At 33.8% G+C, this 20,620-nt stretch overlaps 1 protein-coding gene across 4 annotated transcripts in view; it reads right to left on the bottom strand.

Annotated features, from left to right (window-relative positions):
* The window catches only part of sbf2 (SET binding factor 2), a 309,070-nt gene that overhangs the window by 137,148 nt on the left and 151,302 nt on the right, over window positions 1–20,620 (bottom strand). For all 4 annotated transcript variants that reach the window (XM_056462363.1, XM_056462364.1, XM_056462365.1 and 1 more), the window contains exon 16: window positions 16,534–16,683. In XM_056462363.1, the coding sequence (XP_056318338.1) occupies window positions 16,534–16,683 (150 nt within the window). The remainder of the gene's footprint in view (window positions 1–16,533; window positions 16,684–20,620) is intronic.

Here is a 20,620-nt window from a genome sequence, read left to right as displayed (position 1 = left end):
CTGGCAAGTTATGTTTCTTGTGATATTTTCCCTCAAAAACCTTTTATATGATGAACACAAAAAGACACAAGCATTGTATATACTCTGGCACACTTTATCTTACTATACAATACAACAAACACAAATTATTCCACCTCACCATCCTGTCTTTGGTCTGGGTCAGGCCAGAGAATCTCATCCACATCACAGACTGTATTGGCCCTAGCCAGGCAGCGGGGGTAAAATCCTCTTGGATGCCTGATTGACCCCTGGCATCATCTTCTGATATGTCTAGGGACACTTTCGTCCATGAACCCCACCTTATGACCACATTCTAAATGACCACATTGCATAAGCACTGAATGGATTTGTGTGTAGAGTTTTGCAGTAACAGTTCACCAAATATAACTCATGTGCCAAAGGCAAAGCAGAGAATAGTGTTTCAAGTTTAGAGAAATGGGGTGTGCTTTTTCAAAAATGGCATTAAAAAGTGTAAATTTTAGTTCAAAAGACTGGTTATAGTGTTTTAGCATCCGAGAAAAACTGTCATAACTTTTACAAGTGATACGAGTCTTCCGACACTGTTTTAGTGCTAGGTACACTCAAAATAACTCATTGGATGAACTCAATTTAATTGAGGACAGGATTTCCATCCAATAAATTTGTTCAGCACCAACTATTTACACATTTAAATGCAATTAAGTTGGTCCAACATGATTTCATCAAATAAAAGTTTAAACACATTTGTATTTTTATTCAACTTAAACTCAAATTTCTGATAATATCATGTACAGTTTGTCTACTATGGGTTGTGCATTTCAAAGTCTCTTAGTTTTATTTGAAGTTCTCCTAAATGAACTAAAATAGCCATTTTAAGCATATTTCATGACTTACATATACAGTTGATTGAGACTGATCTCAGAACTCATTTTAGGACAGTTATTGCTCACCGAGCAAAGCAACAAACTGCAGTTTTGTTAATTAAGCTGCCAACACCCAAAACTTGACTGCTTCTGCCAGGTAATCTCAAACTACAAATTATTACATGAAAATCTTCTAAATCCTCAAACCAAAGTGAAGATTAAACACCAACAACTCTTTCTATTAACCTTAAAAACCTAAGATTACTTTTATTGTCAACATTTCTCTCTCTTAATTCAATACAATGCAAAGCATGCTGGGAACTACAAATCCCTGTCGTTGGACCAACACAAGGTGGCAGGTCGTTGGACCAACACAATTCCATCATGTTGTCTTAATGGTTTACAAATTTAAGTGGACTGAACATAAAACAATTAAATTGGCTAAAGAAATGACAAGACTTGTGTTGTTTCAGCTCATTTTAAACAAGTAGTTTCAACAAGAAGCAGTAATCATTTTTGAGTGGACCCTTACGAAAGTGGTATGGTGCAGTTTGATATTTTGGTATTTCTGACATATAAAATGAAAATGTGTACTGTACCTTTAATAAACTTTTGAGAAACATTTTGAGTTGAATCATATTAACTTTTCTAGTCATCTCAACTTACATAAATCAAACTAACCTAAAATATTACCTTAAACTTTGTATAACTTAAATGTAGTTGAAACCTGATTAACATATTAAAACTAGTTGAAGTCCGGTTGACCCCACAGTGCAAATACATGTGGTATAGGTGAATTGGGCAGGCTATATTGTCCATAGTGCATGTGTGTAAATGAGTGTGTATGTATGTTTCCCAGTACTGGGTTGCAGCCGGAAAGGCATCCACTGCGTAAAACATATGCTGGATAAGTTGGTGGTTCATTCCGCTGTGGCGACCACTGATTAATAAAGGGACTAAGCCGAAAAGAAAATGAATGAATGAATGAAACAAGTTAAAGCAACTTAAAAATATTTGTTGTGTTTACTTTTTGTCAATCCATTCTTTACTGTGTATCAATAAAGACTCCAATTATGACAGTAATGAAAATAATAATAATAATAATCATGGCGTGATAGCTTCACATATTATGTTTTTAATTGATGCAATCATTAGATATACTTTAAGAAATAAAGGTATAAAAGCTGTCACCGGGGTGGTACCAGAAGGAACCCCCTGGTACAAACGTACCTTTAAGGTACCAATGCGGACTTTTTGAAAACATACGGTTCAAGTGACAGCTTTTGTAGCATACACCAGTGGATAAATGATGAAAATAAAAGGACCTGCATTAAACTAATGCTTGCAAATCACCTTCAGCAAACGACCGCACTACTCCGTCTATCCATTAGCCTGTAGACTCTCAGTCCCACTTTAAACAAATGTGCGTCTGACAGGCTGAGTAAGTGTTTGCAAAAGACCCCCGTGGACAAAGCCGGTCGGCGCTGGTCATTACCCCGCGGCTCAGGAAATGACTGGGATGCCATCGAGCATCTCCACTTCAGAGCATGCCAGACCTCTGCTGGGCTTACACAACACCAGAAGCCTCCGCAGCTGGATCGAACGCACAGCAGAGCAAAACAACATTCTGTAAATACGCCTTATTAATGGGCTTTGCAATGAGGGTCCGTCATATTTATTGTTTGGAAAGATAAGTAGAGTTCAAGAGCACTGACTCCAGCTCCATTCCTGCGTCTGAAATCACACCACACTCAAACAAATATACAGTTGAAGTCCTCTGTATATTTTTCTCCCAATTTCTGTTTAACGGAGAGAAGATTTTTGTTCAACACATTTCTAAAGATGAAAGTTTTAATAACTCATTTCTAATAACTGATTTCTTTTATCTTTGTCATGATGATAGAACTGGGATGGGCAAACTCGATCCTGGAGGGCCGGTGTCCCTCCATAGTTTTGCACCAACCCTAATCAAACACACCTGCTTGTAGCTTTCTAGTGATCTTGAAGACACTAATTAGGGTCTTCAGGTGTGTTTGATTAGTGTTGGAGCAAAACTCCGCAGGGACACCGGCCCTCGAGGATCGAGTTTGCCCATGCCTGTGATAGAACATAATATTTTACTAGTTATGGTAATTAGGCAAGTAATTTTATAACAATGATTATACAAAATATTCCTTAAGCGAGCTAATAATTTTGACCTTACAATGTTTTTTTTTTTTTAAATTAAAACTTCTTTTATTCTAGCCAAAATAAAACAAATAAGACTTTCTCCAGAAGAAAAAATATTATTGGAAATACTGTGAAAATTTTCTTGCTCTGTTAAACATCATTTGGGAAATATTTGGAAAAAAAAACACAGGAGGGTGGAATAATTTTGACTTCTATTGTATATTTTGCCCACTTATTTACAGATTTTTTTGGGGGGACAACTTAAATGTTTTATGTTCAATCCACTTAAGAATCAAGCTGACTTAATCAATATGTGTTGGAGCAACATGAAGGAATTGTGCAGAACCCAGCATCTTTTTTCAGTGCAGTGGACAACAGCAAACACCAGAAGAATGCACAACTAAATCTGTGTTCTGATTTTCTGGGAAGTTGCATAAAACTTGGATGAGCTCCGCTGGGATCTTTGGTACCAGGGCTCTGTCTTTTTCAACATCTGGTCAAACCTGGCGACCTCTAACAGATAAAGCCAGAGTCCAGACGCCTGAGGTCATGCTCATGTTTGGACCACAATTAAATTGTCTACATAAAATACCAAACACTTGGGGAGGAACAACAATTAATGTAAGCTAGCATTGACACAAATGCAATGTGATTTTGAAGGGAAATTCAAGCGGATGTTACAGACATGTGTGAGCGTCGGCGTGCGTGATGTATTGCATTGACATTTGCTGCTCACAAATCTGAATTAAATGAACACATTTGTAAGCATATATCCTTTGCAAGAATTATGAGAGGCACTCAGTCATTTAAGCTGTTCTGAATAAATTTTGTACCTTTTTGGAATTAGTCCCAGTTATTTTAATAAATAAATATTTGATAATAATGACAGTTACCTTTTTGATCATTTTAAAGGCAATATCAAATGAATAATTTGTATATTAATTAGTTTACTAAATAGTAAACATGTACTCATTGCTCAGATTCCTATATATATATATACATATATATATATATATATATATATATATATATACATATATATATATATATATACATATATATATATATACATATATATATATATATATATATATATATATACATATATATATATATATATATATACATATATATATATATATATATATATATATATATATATATATATATACATATATATATATATATATATATATATATATATATATATATATATATATATATACATATATATATATATATATATATATATATATATATATATATATATATATATATATATATATATACATATATATATATATATATATATATATATATATATATATATATATATATATATATATATATATATACTGTATATATATACAGTTGAAGTCAGAATTATTACCCCTCCTGAATTATTAGCCCCCTGTTTATTTTTTCCCAATTTCTGTTTAACGGAGAAAATATTTTTTTCAAGACATTTCTAAACATAATAGTTTTAATAATTCATTTCTAATAACTGATTTATTTTATCTTTGCCATGATGACAGTAAATAATATTTGACTAGATATTTTTCAAGACACTTCTATACAGCTTAAAGTGACATTTAAAGGCTTAACTAGGTTAATTAGGTTAACTAGGCAGGTTAGGGTAATTAAGCAAGTTATTGTATAACGATGATTTGTTCTGTAGACTATCAAAAAATATAGCTTAAAGGGGCTAATAATTTTGACCTTAAAATGGTTTTTAAAAAAATTAAAAACTGCTTTTATTCTAGCCGAAATAAAACAAATAAGACTTTCTCCAGAAGAAAAAATATTATCAGACATACTGTGACAATTTCCTGGCTCTGTTAAACATAATTTGGGAAATATTTAAAAAAGAATAAAACAATTCAAAGAGGGGCTAATAATTCAGACTTCAACTGTATATATATATATATATATATATATATAGGAAGGACGTTATAACAGAGGAGATCTTAAGATCTTGTCACGTTGCTGGAGATCAGGTTTTAAAACTAAAATTTTTCAAACTAAAATGTTACCAGCCATAAATAAACTGTGCATGTATTATATAAATGCAATTATTATTATAATTTAAGAATTTTCATTACAAACACACAGCATGTTTTAAATTATATTTAAATGATAAGTAAAGATATTAAACTTCTTTATAAGGGTCAGGGTGAGTAATTAATAAAACTTTAGTTATCACAATATATTGGTTTTATAAGAAGTTATTAATATTAATAGATTTACTTTAGCAAAACCACATTTTACATTTTCAAATATGTATAATTGTTAAAAACATTTCTCTACAGCATTTTCTCTGCAGTATGCTACATAGTTTGACCTAATTTAATATAGAACAGACGACAGATAATACATTTTTCTGCATTATTATTATTATTATTATTATTATTATTATTATTATTATTATTATTATTATTATTATTATTATTATTATTATTATCACTTGTTCATATCATCACTTGTTCATTGTATCATTACTTGTTATTATTATCTTAAAATATTTAAGTTTATATAAAGTTTACAGACATAAACATTAAGTTTTGTAGTGGCCCAGCCAGAGTCCTGACTTAAATCCAATTAAGAATTTGTAGAGAATCTTGTCACATGGCATTGGACCCTGGTATAAAACATTTTTACCACTTCTGTTAATAGCCAATAACTTGGGAAATTTTATCAGCCATAAATAAACTGTGCGTGTATTATATAAATGCAATTATTATTATTTTTTTAATATTTTCATTACAAACACACAGCATGTTTTAAATCATAAATAAATTATAAATATATTTAACTTCTTTAAAAGGTTCAGGGTGAGCAAACAATGACAAAATTTAAATTATTTGGTGAACTTTCCCTATAGGCATCTTCAATCATCTTATTAAATGTAAACTTCTTTAGTTGAAAAAAGAATTATTCTTTAAAATATATGTGTATGACAAAAAGTACAAATACTCTGTATCTCCAAAATGATTCATCCAGAAGTGAATTAATTTAAATATAATATAATATAATATAATATAATATAATATAATATAATATAATATAATATAATATATTATAATATAACATAATATAATATAATATAATATAATATAATATAATATAATATAATATAATATAATATAATATAATATAATATAATATAATATAATATAATATAATATATTTATCACTCAAATAATGAAATTTGCTGTTTGTTTAAACTTACTTAAAATTAGTTGAAACAGCACAATTCTTGAGGTTTTTTATGACAATTTAATTGTTTTATGTACAATCAACTTAAATTTGTAAAAACTAATAAGTTAACTTAATTCCATCATGTTGTCCCAACACAAATAGTTTTTTGTGTCACTCTGCATTTTTAAAGAGTACAGTACTAAAAGAAAGTACATTATTAAATGACTATATTTAATGTACTATTGTATTATTAAATGTATTATTATTAAGTGATTAAATAACCTAACCATGAAAAGTAATCCCTTACTTTATCAGAAAACAAGTTATTTAATTACAGTAACTAGTTACTTTGCAACTATAATCACACCAAACACTGGAAATGAATGACTAGGAACATCATTTACTGTAAAAAGCGATTAGTTGAATGTACTTTATTAGTTGACAAATAATTAAGTAAACGAACTATGTGAATAATTCTAAAAAAATAAGTGTGAACGTAACAGTGGTGGCTCAATAGTTAGCACTGTCGCCTCACAGCAAGAAGGTCACTGGTTCGAGTCCCGGCTGGGCCAGCTGGCATTTCTGTTTGGAGTTTGCATGTTCTCCCTATGTTGGTGTGGGTGTTCCGGTTTCCCCCACAGTCCAAAGACATGCAATATAGGTTAATTGAATAAACTAAATTGGCCGTATGAGTGTGAGTGAATGAGAGTGTATGGGTGTTTCCCAGTACTGGGTTTGCGGCCGGAAGGGCATCCAGTGCATAAAACATATGCCGGAGTAGTTGGCAGTTCATTCCGCTGTGGCGACCTCTGAAATAGAGACTAAGCCGAAGGAAAATGAATGAATGAATGAATGAATGTAACAGTTCTAAGTTACAGCAGAATAACTTAAATTGTTCAAGTAAAATCAACTTGTCACTTTTAAGGGAATGGATTTACTCACTTTTTTAAATAATCACTTTTTTTACAGTGTAGTTTGCACAATCACTCGCTGTATTGCTAAAAACAACAGCTAAAATAAATAAATAAATAAAGAATAACAGCTGCTTTGTGACCATTTCACACAAGTCAGAATAAAAAGACTCAAAAACAAGCAACAGATTCGCATTCAAACGCTCCGTGCATCTGTGCAATCTCCAGCTATTCTTAGTGCTGATGCAATAATAAAAAACAGAACTTGAACAATCAACAATAAAGGCAATGAAAGAATTTGCATCCACTGTAATATGAAAGCAATTAAAGTGTCGAGGCAATAAGCTATTTTTGTTTGTGTTTTGCAGCTCATCTGAGACAAATCCATTGACCTCGATGCCACACAAAAGAGCGAATCATGACAAATTCTCTGGACATCTTGTATAACTGTTTCTGCAGTTGCTTAACACAGCAGTGCAAAGAGCAGAGCAAACCACAAATCACATCAGGATAATTAAAAAATTCTTGCGATGCTTTTCCTGATCTTTCGAGGAAGATTATCAAAGATTCAGGCCATAAACTTGCATTGTTTGACCTGTAATGTGAATTTTGTTCTTCGAAAACAGTGGAAACCTGTCGGGAAACAAAGATTTATGAGAGCTCTTCTACAAATCTTAAATACCAAACGCTCCGAGAAGACTTGCTCTTGCTGTGAAAGTCTAAAAGTGAATTTCAGAAGAATATTTTTGAGGCAAAATTTGATTTGTGTTCAAGATCAAATGATTATTATTTGTTTTAAGTTTGTAAGTTTTCGACAAGTATGGCAGCAGCAGAGTCAGTCTGATGCGAGGATCTCTGCTGTTTCCAATGAGTAGGAGAATGATTCTCTAAATTCTGGTTTAAACTGCATGGCGTAGTTACAGATTACATAGTAATAAGTAGTAATAACTGTAAATTATTCCTAATTACTAGCAAAAACACTTTTAACCTCTTAATCTTAACCCTATACAGTAAAGTGCATGTTGTTTCATTATATGTGAATGTATATAACATATTTGTAAAAATATATCTACAGTACATTACAAATAATGCAATATCTAATGCTATTTGCAATATATATAATGTACTGTGTGTGTGTGTATATATATATATATATATATATATATATATATATACACACATACAGTATATACAGTATATATACACACTGTATATATCTATATCTATATCTATATATATCTATATCTATATCTATATATATATATATATATATATATATATATATATATATATATATATATATATATATATACACTATAAAATATATTTTTGAAATGATGTAATGTAATATGTAATTTTTATATATATATATATATATATATATATATATATATATATATATATATATATATATATATATATATATATATATATACACACACACATTACATAATTTCAAAAATATATTATATAGTATATATCAGTTTATAGAATAAAGTCAACAACAATAATAGCCGCAATAATATCATAATCATAATGCAAGTTAATATCATGTCAAATAACATAATATTTCACCTTATTTAGATTATTAACACTTCATAAATGTTCTTACAGTACAATAGTTCTTTAAACATTCATACATTTACAATAAAATTAAACTGTCTTTTTGATAAACTTTTCGCTCTATTGTGTGGCATCGAGGTCAATGGATTTGTCTCAGATGAGCTGCAAAACAAACAAAAATAGCTTATTGCCTCGACACTTTAATTGCTTTCATATTACAGTGGATGCAAATTCTTTCATTGCCTTTATTGTTGATTGTTGAAGTTCTGTTTTTTTGATAAACTTTGTCTTTTTAAATGGAAAAAAACTAATTTAGAAGTCTTTAGAATTGCATACAAAGACAGTATGTCCAGCTATAGGAGGGCTTTAAAATCTGCCAGGGCTAAGCACCTCCGCAAACTGATAGAAAATAATCATAACAATCCTAGATTCTTATTTAACACCATTGCTAAATTAACAAATAATCGGTCATCTTTGGAACAAAACGTTCCACCGCAAATTAGTAGTGATGACTTCATGAATTTTTTCAGTGATAAAATAGAAGGCTTTAGACAGAAAATAGGAGATATTAAACTTTCTGCACCGCCTTATACTTCAGATCCAGTAAACACGCCTCTGAATCTAAATAACCTACAGTGCTTTAAAATCATAGAACAGGAAGAGCTAGACAAAATTATAAATAGCTCTAAATCAGCTTCGTGTATATTGGACCCAATTCCAACAAAGTTACTGAAAGAATTGCTACCTGTTATAGGAGAACCTCTTCTTAACATTATCAACTCTTCTTTATCTTTAGGCCATGTTCCAAATCCTTACAAGTTAGCTGTTATTAAACCTATTATTAAGAAACCACAACTGGAACCCAGCAACTTAGCTAATTATAGGCCTATTTCAAACCTTCCATTTATATCTAAAATACTAGAAAAAGTTGTTTCTGCTCAATTATGCTCCTTTCTGCAGACCAACAATGTTTTTGAAGTGTTTCAGTCAGGTTTCAGAGCTCATCACAGTACAGAAACTGCATTAGTGAAAATAACCAACGATTTACTCTTAGCTGCTGACCAAGGGTGCATTTCGCTATTAGTTCTACTCGATCTTAGTGCGGCATTTGACACCATTGATCATGGTATCCTTATTAATCGCTTAAAGTCTACAGGTGTCCAGGGACAGGCCCTACAATGGTTTAAGTCATACTTATCTGACCGTTACCAGTTTGTGAATATTAATGGACAGCCTTCACAAATCAGCCCAGTAAAATATGGGGTGCCTCAAGGATCAGTTTTAGGCCCTTTGCTGTTTACAATATACATGCTACCCCTGGGAGACATTATTAGAAGACATGGGATCAGCTTTCACTGCTATGCAGATGATACTCAATTATATATTTCAACTAAACCTGACGAGACGTCTAATCCGTCCAAGCTAACTGAGTGTATTAAAGATGTTAAAGACTGGATGACCAACAATTATCTTCTCTTAAACTCTTAGACAAAACAGAATTATTACTTATTGGGCCTAAATCCTGTACACAGCAGATCTCACAACTCGACCTACAATTAGAGGGATACAAAGTTAGCGTTAGCTCTACTATAAAAGATCTGGGTGTCATATTAGACAGCAATTTAACTTTTAAAAATCATATATCCCATGTCACAAAAACTGCTTTCTTTCATCTGAGAAATATCGCTAAGTTACGAAGTATGCTATCCATCTCAGATGCAGAAAAGCTAGTCCATGCTTTTATGACTTCTAGGCTGGACTACTGTAATGCACTGTTTGCTGGCTGCCCAGCATCCTCTATTAACAAACTTCAATTAGTACAAAATGCAGCTGCCAGAGTTCTAACCAGGTCTACAAAATTTGATCACATCACCCCAATTTTATCCTCCTTACACTGGCTGCCTATAAAGTTTCGTATTGATTTTAAAATATTGCTTCTTACATATAAAGCTTTAAATAATCTAGCTCCTGTTTATCTAACCAATCTTCTGTCTGGCTACAATCCAACTCGCTCTTTAAGGTCTCAAAACTCAGGGCTTCTGGTAGTACCTAGAATAGCAAAGTCGAGTAAAGGAGGTCGAGCCTTCTCATTTATAGCTCCTAAACTCTGGAATAGCCTTCCTGATAACGTCCGAGGCTCAGACACACTCTCCCAATTCAAAACTAGATTAAAGACCTATCTGTTCAGTAAAGCATACACATAGTGCACCACTTAGGGGGCTTCCACACAGGTTATGCATCTTGCTGATATACACTGTGAACATCAGCTACGCTAATTATTTTCTTTATTCTCTATTTCCACCTGGGGATACTCTTCCCGAGGCCCTCAGACTATGCAGAGTCACTGATTCGATCCAAGACCAACGACGAGATGATCCCAAGGTTTCCATATCCTGGACCTGGCCGAATCCTGAGCAACTACTGCGATGGTCATGGAAGAGTGGAGAACATGAGACTGTTTCCTGTGACACTCCAGAGACAGACGAGTCTTCGCTGAGGCCAGCTTCCAGCCTCCGCCACTGAGACTGCAGCTCTGCACAAGACGTTTGGCCAGCGGAGAAATTAAAATGGTCGTGCCCAACTGAGCCTGGTTTCTCTCAAGGTTTTTTTCTTTACTTCCGCCTTTAGTGAAGTTTTTTTCCCTCTCCGCTGTCGCCACTGGCTTGCATGGTTCGGGATCTGTAGAGGTGCGCATCGTTGGATTTGCTCTTCAGTGTTTGGACTCTCAGTAGTGATTATTAAACCACACTGAACTGAGCTCAACTGAACTGAACTTAAACACTACAAACTGAATTACACTGTTCCTATTTACTGTGACCTTTTATTTGAAGCTGCTTTGACACAATCTACATTGTATAAGCGCTATACAAATAAAGGTGAATTGAATTGAATTGAACTTTGGTTATTACAATAGATTGATTTTATAATATGAAGTTATTAATAATAATGCACTTTGGCAAAATAACATTTTACATTTTCAAATATTTAGAATTGTTAAAAATATTTATCTACAGTATTTTATGTAGTATGACACAGCTAGACATAATTTAAAATAGAACAGACGATAGATATTTAGACATGATTACTGCATTATTATTATTATTATTATTATTATTATTATTATTATCATTATCATTATTATCATTATTATTATTATTAATACTTGTTCATATCATTATTTGTTCATTGTATCATTACTTGTTATTATTATTTGATAACATTAAAGTTTATATTAAGTTTACAGATTAAAGCATTAACGTTTTGGAGTGGCCCGGCCAAAAGTCCTGAGTTAAATCCAATTGAGAATCTGTGAAGGAAGCTAAAGCTCAGGATAATGGCAAGGTTTTATAATATATAAATACGATCATTCAAATCCCTCTCAACAACTTTGTGTTAAAACAAAGGAACAGAAACAAAATATTGCTATAGAGTCCACAAGCTCGTCCCCTTCTCTGATGTTATTGAGATTTCAGTATAATAAAGCTTGTCATTTTCCTCTCTGTTGAGTGTCATTTTACTGCCAGTGGTGTGAAAGAACCTTGACAAAACCTCTGGAGGTCCTCGTGAAGTCACATTCGCTCAATTTCAGCATGATTGTCTCTGTCTCTCATCTTAATTAACACACTCTGATGGCGCACAGCATAGCACAGCACGTGTGTTTCTCACATCTGAATCTCATCTCTCAATTTTAAATAATTGATTACAGACTAACTGAACACTATCTGACGACACTACTATACATCAGCATTTACAGTGCTCAGCATAATTTAGCACACCCTTTTTAGAAAATGAAAAGTTTTGAGCTGAAAACATGAGCTGCAACAACTCAATTCTTGAGATTTCATTGGGACAACTTAATTGTTTTGTTCAATCCACTTAAATTTGTAAAAAAAGAATAAAGTTAGCTTAATTCCTTTATGTTGTCGCAGCACAAATTGATTGTGTGGAACCCAGCATTTTTTGTTTACGGTGTACACACCAAAAAATGATTACTGCTTCTTGTTCAAACTATCTGTTTAGAATGAGCTGAAACAAACTCAATTCTTGTAATTTCTTTGGCCAATTTATTTGTTTTATGTTCAGTCCACTGTGTTGGTCCAACTACCAAGGAGATTTGTGGTTCCCAGCTTGCTTTGCATGGGACTTAATTAAGAGAAGGAAATGTTGACAATAAAAGTAATCTTAGGTATTTAATGTTAATAGAAAGAAATGTTAGAGTTTAATCTTCACTTTAGTTTGAATATTTAGAAGATTTTTATGTAATGTTTTGAGATTACCACCTTGCAGAAGCAGCCATGCTTTGAGCGTTGGCAGCTTAATTAGCAAATTTATATGCATTGCTCAGTGAGCAATAACTGTCTCACATATACATATAAACACAGTATACACACACACACACACACACATAGACAATAGACACACACTCACACTCACACACACACGCACACACACACACACACACACACACACACACACACACACACACACACACACACACACACACATATATATATATATATATATCAAATCAATTCAAATCACTTTTATTCTCATATCATCAGAAGCACGTGTGCTGTGATGAGTGAAAAGCTTATGTGCTGGCTTCGGGCAGTGCAAAATACAGATAGTGCCAATACAACGACAGTGCAAATTACAGACAGTGCAAAATACAACAACATACAACAGCATACTCCTAAAAAAACAGGACAACGTCAAATTGACAGTGTTGACATAAATGTTGATATAAACTAGGGCAAGGCAAAATAAAATAATTCTTTTAAAATTTTGTTTTTATAAGTCTTCCCCTTTTCCCTTATATTCTGTTTTTTAGTGCGTATCTACCTGTGAGATGAGAAAGCTCTTCAGGGGAATAATGTCATTGATAGAGATTTGTTTATATGGATTATCAGTAAAAAATGGTGGAAAATGTCAACTCTGTTATTGTCAACTCTGCTACTGAAAAAACTCTGCTTTAATGTACCCAAGCACCAGAAATAAAGCATCAATTGGTCATTTTCAGAAATATCAACAGAATGTGTATTAAATCTAGTTGAGAATTGAATCAAGAGTCTATTAAAATTGAATCTAGTGCCTGTGAATCTGAATCGAATCAAACTGGGACATCTAAATCAATACCCGGCTCAGTTCTCTCTTCAAAACTTCGTAGTCTAACAAGTCTGCTCTGCTCGGCTGCAGATGTTGACGTCTCTGGCTTAAGCTGCTCCATATTATTTTGCTGAAAGTATGTTGGGAATGTCCAGTGACTCTATAAAAGACGCTAGCTGTTTAAACTGCACAGCATCATTAAAATCCCCCAACCACACCGACACGAAGCAGTAAAACAGCAGGAACCTCCACTGGGACCCTACGCCGCTCCGAGATTAATGACAATCTGACAAGTTTATAAAGGAATGTGATGGACTAACACAAAACAACTCATGAAGCGCTGCGACGGTGAATGCCAAACCCAAACAACTTCACATCCATAAAAACAGTCTTCTTACTGGAAGCAGGAGTTACAGGTCAGCACACTGTCCTAACTTTTGATGATAAATAATATTTTGCTGAATTAAAACAGTGCTATTTCTTAAAGTGTTATAAATCACTTGAGTTGAAAAAAAAAATCTGGAAAATCTAAAACTAAAAAATCCATTTCAAGTTTGCCGTATCGGAGATGTTTGTTTAACACTAAATCCTGCTGTTCCCATTCTAGAACGACTCCAGGCTTCGCATTGCATTAATAACCTGCTTTACGTCACGGATCCTATCAGGAGGTCCTGTCGGCAGTATTTTTAAAAGAACAAAGAGCTGCTGATCTTTTCTGAATGGCAGTTTATGGTGTAACCTTAATATACACTTGAAGTGAATCTGTTCATGATATGCACAATTTACATTGATTTTCCCCCGTTAACCTGCAGTTTAATATACACTTTATCAGGTACACCTGTCCAACTGCTCGTTAACGTAAATTTATAATCAGCCAATCACATGGCAGCAACTCAATGCATTTAGGCATGTAGACATGATCAAGACGATCTGCTGCAGCTCAAACTGAGCCTCAGAATGGGGAAGAAAGGTGATTTAAGTGACTTTGAATGTGGCATGGTTGTTGATGCCAGACTGGCTGGTCTGAGTATTTCAGAAACTGCTGATCTACTGGGATTTTCACGCACAACCATCTCTAGGGTTTACAAAGAATGGTCAGAAAAAGAGAAAATATCCAGTGAGCGGCAGTTCTGTGGGCGCAAATGCCTTGTTGATGTCAGAGGTCAGAGGAGAATGGACAGACTGGTTTGAGCTGACAGAAAGGCAACAGTAACTCAGATAAGCACTCGTTACAATCGAGGTACGCAGAAGAGCATGTCTGAATGCACAACACGTCCAACCTTGAGGCGGCTGAGCTAGAGCAGCAGAAGACCACATCGAGTGCCTCTCCTGTCAGCTAAGAACAGGAAACTGAGGCTACAATTCACACAGGCTCACCAAAATTGGACAATAGAAGATTTGAAAAATGTTGCCTGGTCTGAGGAGTCTCGATTTCTGCTGCGACATTTAGATGGTAGGGTCAGAATTTGGCGTCAACAACATGAAAGCATTGATCCATACTGCCTAGTATCAACGATTTAGGCTGCTGGTGGTGTAATGGTGAAATGTAATAAAATATTATTATTACATCTGCACGAATTTGTCCACCCCCCTAAATCATGAAACGGTCCAGCAGTCAAATTAATAATAATATATTTTTTTAAAAATAAATTAATAAATAAAAATAAATAAATAAATATTACAAAAAAAAAAAAAAAAAAAAAAAAATGCTGTATATATATTTACAGTTGAAGTCAGAATTATTAGCCCCCCTAATTTTTAACCCCCTCGTTTATTTTTTCCCCCAATTTCTGTTTAACGGAAAGAAGATTTTTTTTTTCAACACATTTCTAAACATAATAGTTTTAATAACTCATTTTTAATAACTGATTTATTTTATCTTTGCCATGATGACAGTAAATAATATTTGACTAGATATTTTTCAAGACACTTCTATACAGCTTAAAGTGACATTTAAAAGCTTAACTGGGTTAATTAGGTTAACTAGGCAGGTTAGGGTAAATAGGCAAGTTATTGTATAAGGATGGTTTGTTCTGTAGACTATCGAAAAAGATATAGCATAAAGGGGCTAATAATTTTGACCTTAAAATGGCTTTTAAAAATTTAAAAACTGCTTTTATTCTAGCTGAAAGAAAGCAAATAAGACTTTCTCCAGAAGAAAAAATATTATCAGACATACTGTAAAAATTTCTTTGCTCTGTTAAACATAATTTGGGAAATATTTAAAAAAGAAAAAAAATTCAAATGGGGGCTAATAATTCTGACTTCAACTGTGTGTGCATATAAAATGTAGAAATTGCATTGAGATAAAATGTAGAAAAAAAGATTAAGTGATATAAAAAAACAGCAAAATAAATAAAACTAAATGAAAGCAGAAAGGGTGCATTTTAGAACTGTTGGGCCCCGTGGCTGGAATTGCTAGGGGCCCACAAATCACTAAATCCGCTGCTCTTCTACTAAAAAAGCACAACTTTTTTGGTATTGCATTGTTGGACTATGATTAATAAATGATGCACAAGTATTTATTCATTTGTAGTTCATGTTAGTAAATACATGAACTATAATTAACTAACTAAACCTTGTGGTAAAGTGTGACCAAAAAGCAACATATTTAATGAATTGCAATGCTAGCTTCTAAACACCGCTACAGGAGATGCTGTACCGAATACTCTGGTAGGTTTAATACATGATTAACTCCCCTGGAGCGTTTTCTGTGGTAATAAACTGGTGATATAAATGCCCACCTGTAGAGCGCAGTTCATCATGCGGATGATATGATCAAACTGCTGGTGGTCCAGAATGGCGCGGTTCTGCTGCACATGATGGCTGAGCTCTTCGGTCAGACACTGACGCGCAGCTTTGCCTTTCAGGGCCCGGAGAGCCGCAGGGAGCGTCTGCAGGAACAGCAGTCAAAGCATTATTAAAACATATCCAGTGTTGCCACATATAGCTGACTTTTTCCAGTCCAAAAGCTGTCCAAAACACACACAAACGCACAAAAAAAGCCCAAAATGTTAGATTAATATTTTATTTAATTTTTATTTATTTAAATCAGAAATGAACACAAGTTACTCGAACTGTCATGCTTTTTTGTCATACAGCAACCAACACCAAGGGCCCTATCAAACACCTGGCGCAAAAAGGCGTAAGATGTGTTCGCCTCGACTTGTTGCTATTTTCAGACCAACGCAAGCTTAATTTTCCAATTTTCCGCCAAGTTGTTTAAATAGCAAATCCATTTGCACCACTTTGTGGACTCAGGGGTGTTCCGGTCTAGAAAAGAGGTGTGTTAAGGCGCATTGTTGGAGCGTTGCTATTTTGAGGAACCAAAATAGACAGCTGAAAGCAGGTCTAAAGTCCAGAGCTTCGCTTACACATTGCTTAAAACGCGCAGAATGTACGGCAATACACAAATATCTTTACAAATAAAATAGAATTAAAGGAATAAAATATTACAAAAATTACTACTGTCTACATAAATATAAAAACCACTACCTCCATGCCTTCATCTCGGGGGGCTTTTTTCAGTTTATTCATGACAATTTGCTTTTTATTCATGTTCTTTTCGGCTTAGTCCCTTTATTAATCTGGGGTTGCCACAGCGGAATGAACCGCCAACTTATCCAGCATATATTTTACACAGCGGATGCCCTTCCAACTGAAACCCATCACTGGGAAACATCCATACACACTCTTTCACACACATACACTACGGACAATTAAGCTTACCCAATTCACCTGTACCGCATGTCTTTGGACTTGTGGGGGAAACCAGAGGACCCGTAGGAAACCCACGCGAACATGGGAAGAACATGCAAACTCTTATTATTATTATTATTATTATTATTATTATTATTATTATTATTATTATTATTATTATTAATTAGGTAGAGGCTCTAAATAAGCCTTTTGGGTTTTTGCCTCTTCATGCACATTATAGGTTACTTTTTCAGTTTTATCTCAATATTTTTGTATTCTTGTGCAAATAAAGAAAAAACAACAGCAACTACACATCAGTCTAAAGCTACAACCCGATTGCAGCTAATTGTTTTTCAAAAAGAAGCTTATAAAGAATGTATTTACTAAAGTTGTTTAATAGATATGGAGTACATACTTATCATCGTAATAATAAGACACTCACGCATTCATTGCTGTACATCCTGGTTTATTTTGCCAGGTAAGGGTCCACATCCCTTAGAGCAGGGATGTCAAACTCAATTCCTGGAGGGCCGCAGCCCCTGCACAGTTTAGTTCCAACCCTAATTAAACACAGCTGATCAAACTAATTAAGTCTTTCAGTCTTGTTTGAAACCTACAGGTACTGTAAGTGTGTTAAAGCAGGGCTGGAACTAAACTGTGCAGGGCTGCGGCCCTCCAGGAATTGAGTTTGACATCCCTGCCTTAGAGCATATTTAGTCCAAAGACACAATAGTGTTGAATTATGGATGGATTTTCATTTATTTACGTCACCTTTCTTTCCTATTGCTTACAATGTTGAACACGTGAAAATGGCGTCTTTGTAGTGAAAAAGCAAGACGATGTCAAAGCTTACCGTGTTACAAATAAAATGAGACCACGACCTGAAAAGTCAATAAAAAGACGCATTTTCTTTCTCATTACTTCATAAAGTATAACTTTATATTTTTTTTAGCATAAAATGTTTTAGATGGAAGTTCTAAATGTTTGTTTGTAGCACACTGGGGTCAAGAACTGTTACTATTTTAAGTTAGGTAGTCACAATTACTAGCCACCTGTGAATTTTTATTTCTTTTATTTAATATTTCCCAAACAATAAGCAACAGAGCAAGGAATTTTTCACAGTATTTCCTATAATATTTTTACTTCTGGAGAAACTATTATTTGTTTTATTTCGGCTTCAATAAAAGCAGTTTTAATAATTTTTTTATACCATTTTAGGGTCAATATTATTCAGAACAAACACTTGCCTAATTATCCTTACTTGCATAATTAACCGAATTAAGTCTCTAAATGTCACTTTAAGCTTTAATCTTCTTTCCATTAAACAGAAATTGTGGAAAAATTAGACAGCAGCGCTAATAATTCAGGAGGGCTAATAATTCTAACTTCAACTGTATATGCCCATAAGTTGGGTGCTCGCTAACAGGTTAAGTGCTCACCATTGCAGACTTGTATACATGCGTGCAAAAACGGTTCCAGCTAAATCCAGCCAGTTGACCTCTGACCCATAGTTAAAATTCCAGAACGGTTGTTATTGATGAGATTTTGTGTCTAGACGGAGTCCGTGGCCTGCGCTCAGGTTTAGCAGAGGTTGTGTGGAGGTGATGTCTTTACTGGCTCCGAGAAGCCGTTAAGCTGCAGGCACAACCTTTTTTACAACTGTAAAGGGACGCGAGCTTGCATTGTATAACTGAGATTTTAAACTCAACGCGTGCAGGTAGAAGGCTATACCATTCCAATGACACACATTGGAGATGGCAGGCTCCAAATATCCATTGTTAGCAGTGTGCGAATTATACATTGATGATCAGGGGGCTCAACTTTTTGGGTAATGCTAATGTGGTTTGTGTAATACATGCTAATTTATGTATTTATTTCAATTCTAATCTAATTTATTAATAAAACGTATTTACAGTGGGGAAAAGAAGTATTAAACACGTCATGTTTTTTACTGGGAATAATATTTATAAAGGAGCTGTTGACATGGAATTGAACCAGATTTTCATAACAGCCCAAACAATACAAACAAAAACAAAACTACAAAACTAAAATTAGTCATGTGTAATAACAATAAAATGACACAAGATGAAACTACTGAAACGTATTTAATACTTTATTTAAAAGGCTTTTTTGGTGATGGCAGCTTAAAGACGCCTCTCATATGGAACATGCATTGCGAAGGAGTTTTACACAGACTTCAACAGTGTAAAAATCTTGCTGGTTCTGTGGGTCTCGTCTATCAAATCTGATCTTTAATTTGTATTTTCTATTGGATTCAAGTCAGGTGATTGGCTGGGCCATTCTACAGCTTGATTTTCTTTCTCTGAAAGCATTTGAGAGTTTCCTTGGCTGTGTTTTGGATCATCGTCTTGCTGAAATGTCCACCCTGGTTTCATCTTCAGGTAATGTAGATGTTGAACTGAAAGAGCTAATGTTCATTTACAATGATGAAGGGCAGAGGATTGCTGAAGAGCTACTGAGAGGTTTCAGCTGTTGTCTGGGCTTTCCATGCCTTTCTACACCTCCCTTTCTTCATGTGTTCAATACTTATTTTCCCCGCTGTAAGTATTCAGTGTTTTGAGGGATATTTAGTGTATTCTGACCTACAGTATCCTCTGATTAACCATTTCAGATGTTACTGTAGGTCAAACTACGCATATGAGTTTACTTTATTTTAGGCTATACATTATGTAGATACAAACAACAATTTTACGTCTTGTGAACCCTTTCAATGCTCTAGATATGCCGGTTTCAGACTGTTGAATGAATTTTCAAGCACATTTATGCATTCACAATGGTATGAACCATTATAGGGGTAGTCAAATATATATTTATATGATCTATATTTTAATTATTAACACTGTTATTTAAAATACAAAACAGAGTGAACTATTTCTCACTATTAAAAGGCTGACCTCCCCATACATCTTGTTTTAACGTCCTTCATAAGGGGATAAAACGTTAATTAGAGGGGTCAATCCCCCACAAACCCCCCTGTACTTTGCACCCTAGTATACAGTAATGGTGTAAAGACTATTTTCAATTTCATTATGTTTCTTTTAAAGCATCGAAATTGTAATTTAATTAAGATAGCAATAGACTTAAGCATTCATTTAGTTGTTCAAGCGTAAA

Source organism: Danio aesculapii, chromosome 7, assembly GCF_903798145.1.
Source record: "Danio aesculapii chromosome 7, fDanAes4.1, whole genome shotgun sequence".
Lineage (NCBI taxonomy): Eukaryota > Metazoa > Chordata > Actinopteri > Cypriniformes > Danionidae > Danio > Danio aesculapii.
Note: the sequence above shows the minus strand (reverse complement) of the source record. Positions and strands in the feature narration are given on the sequence as shown.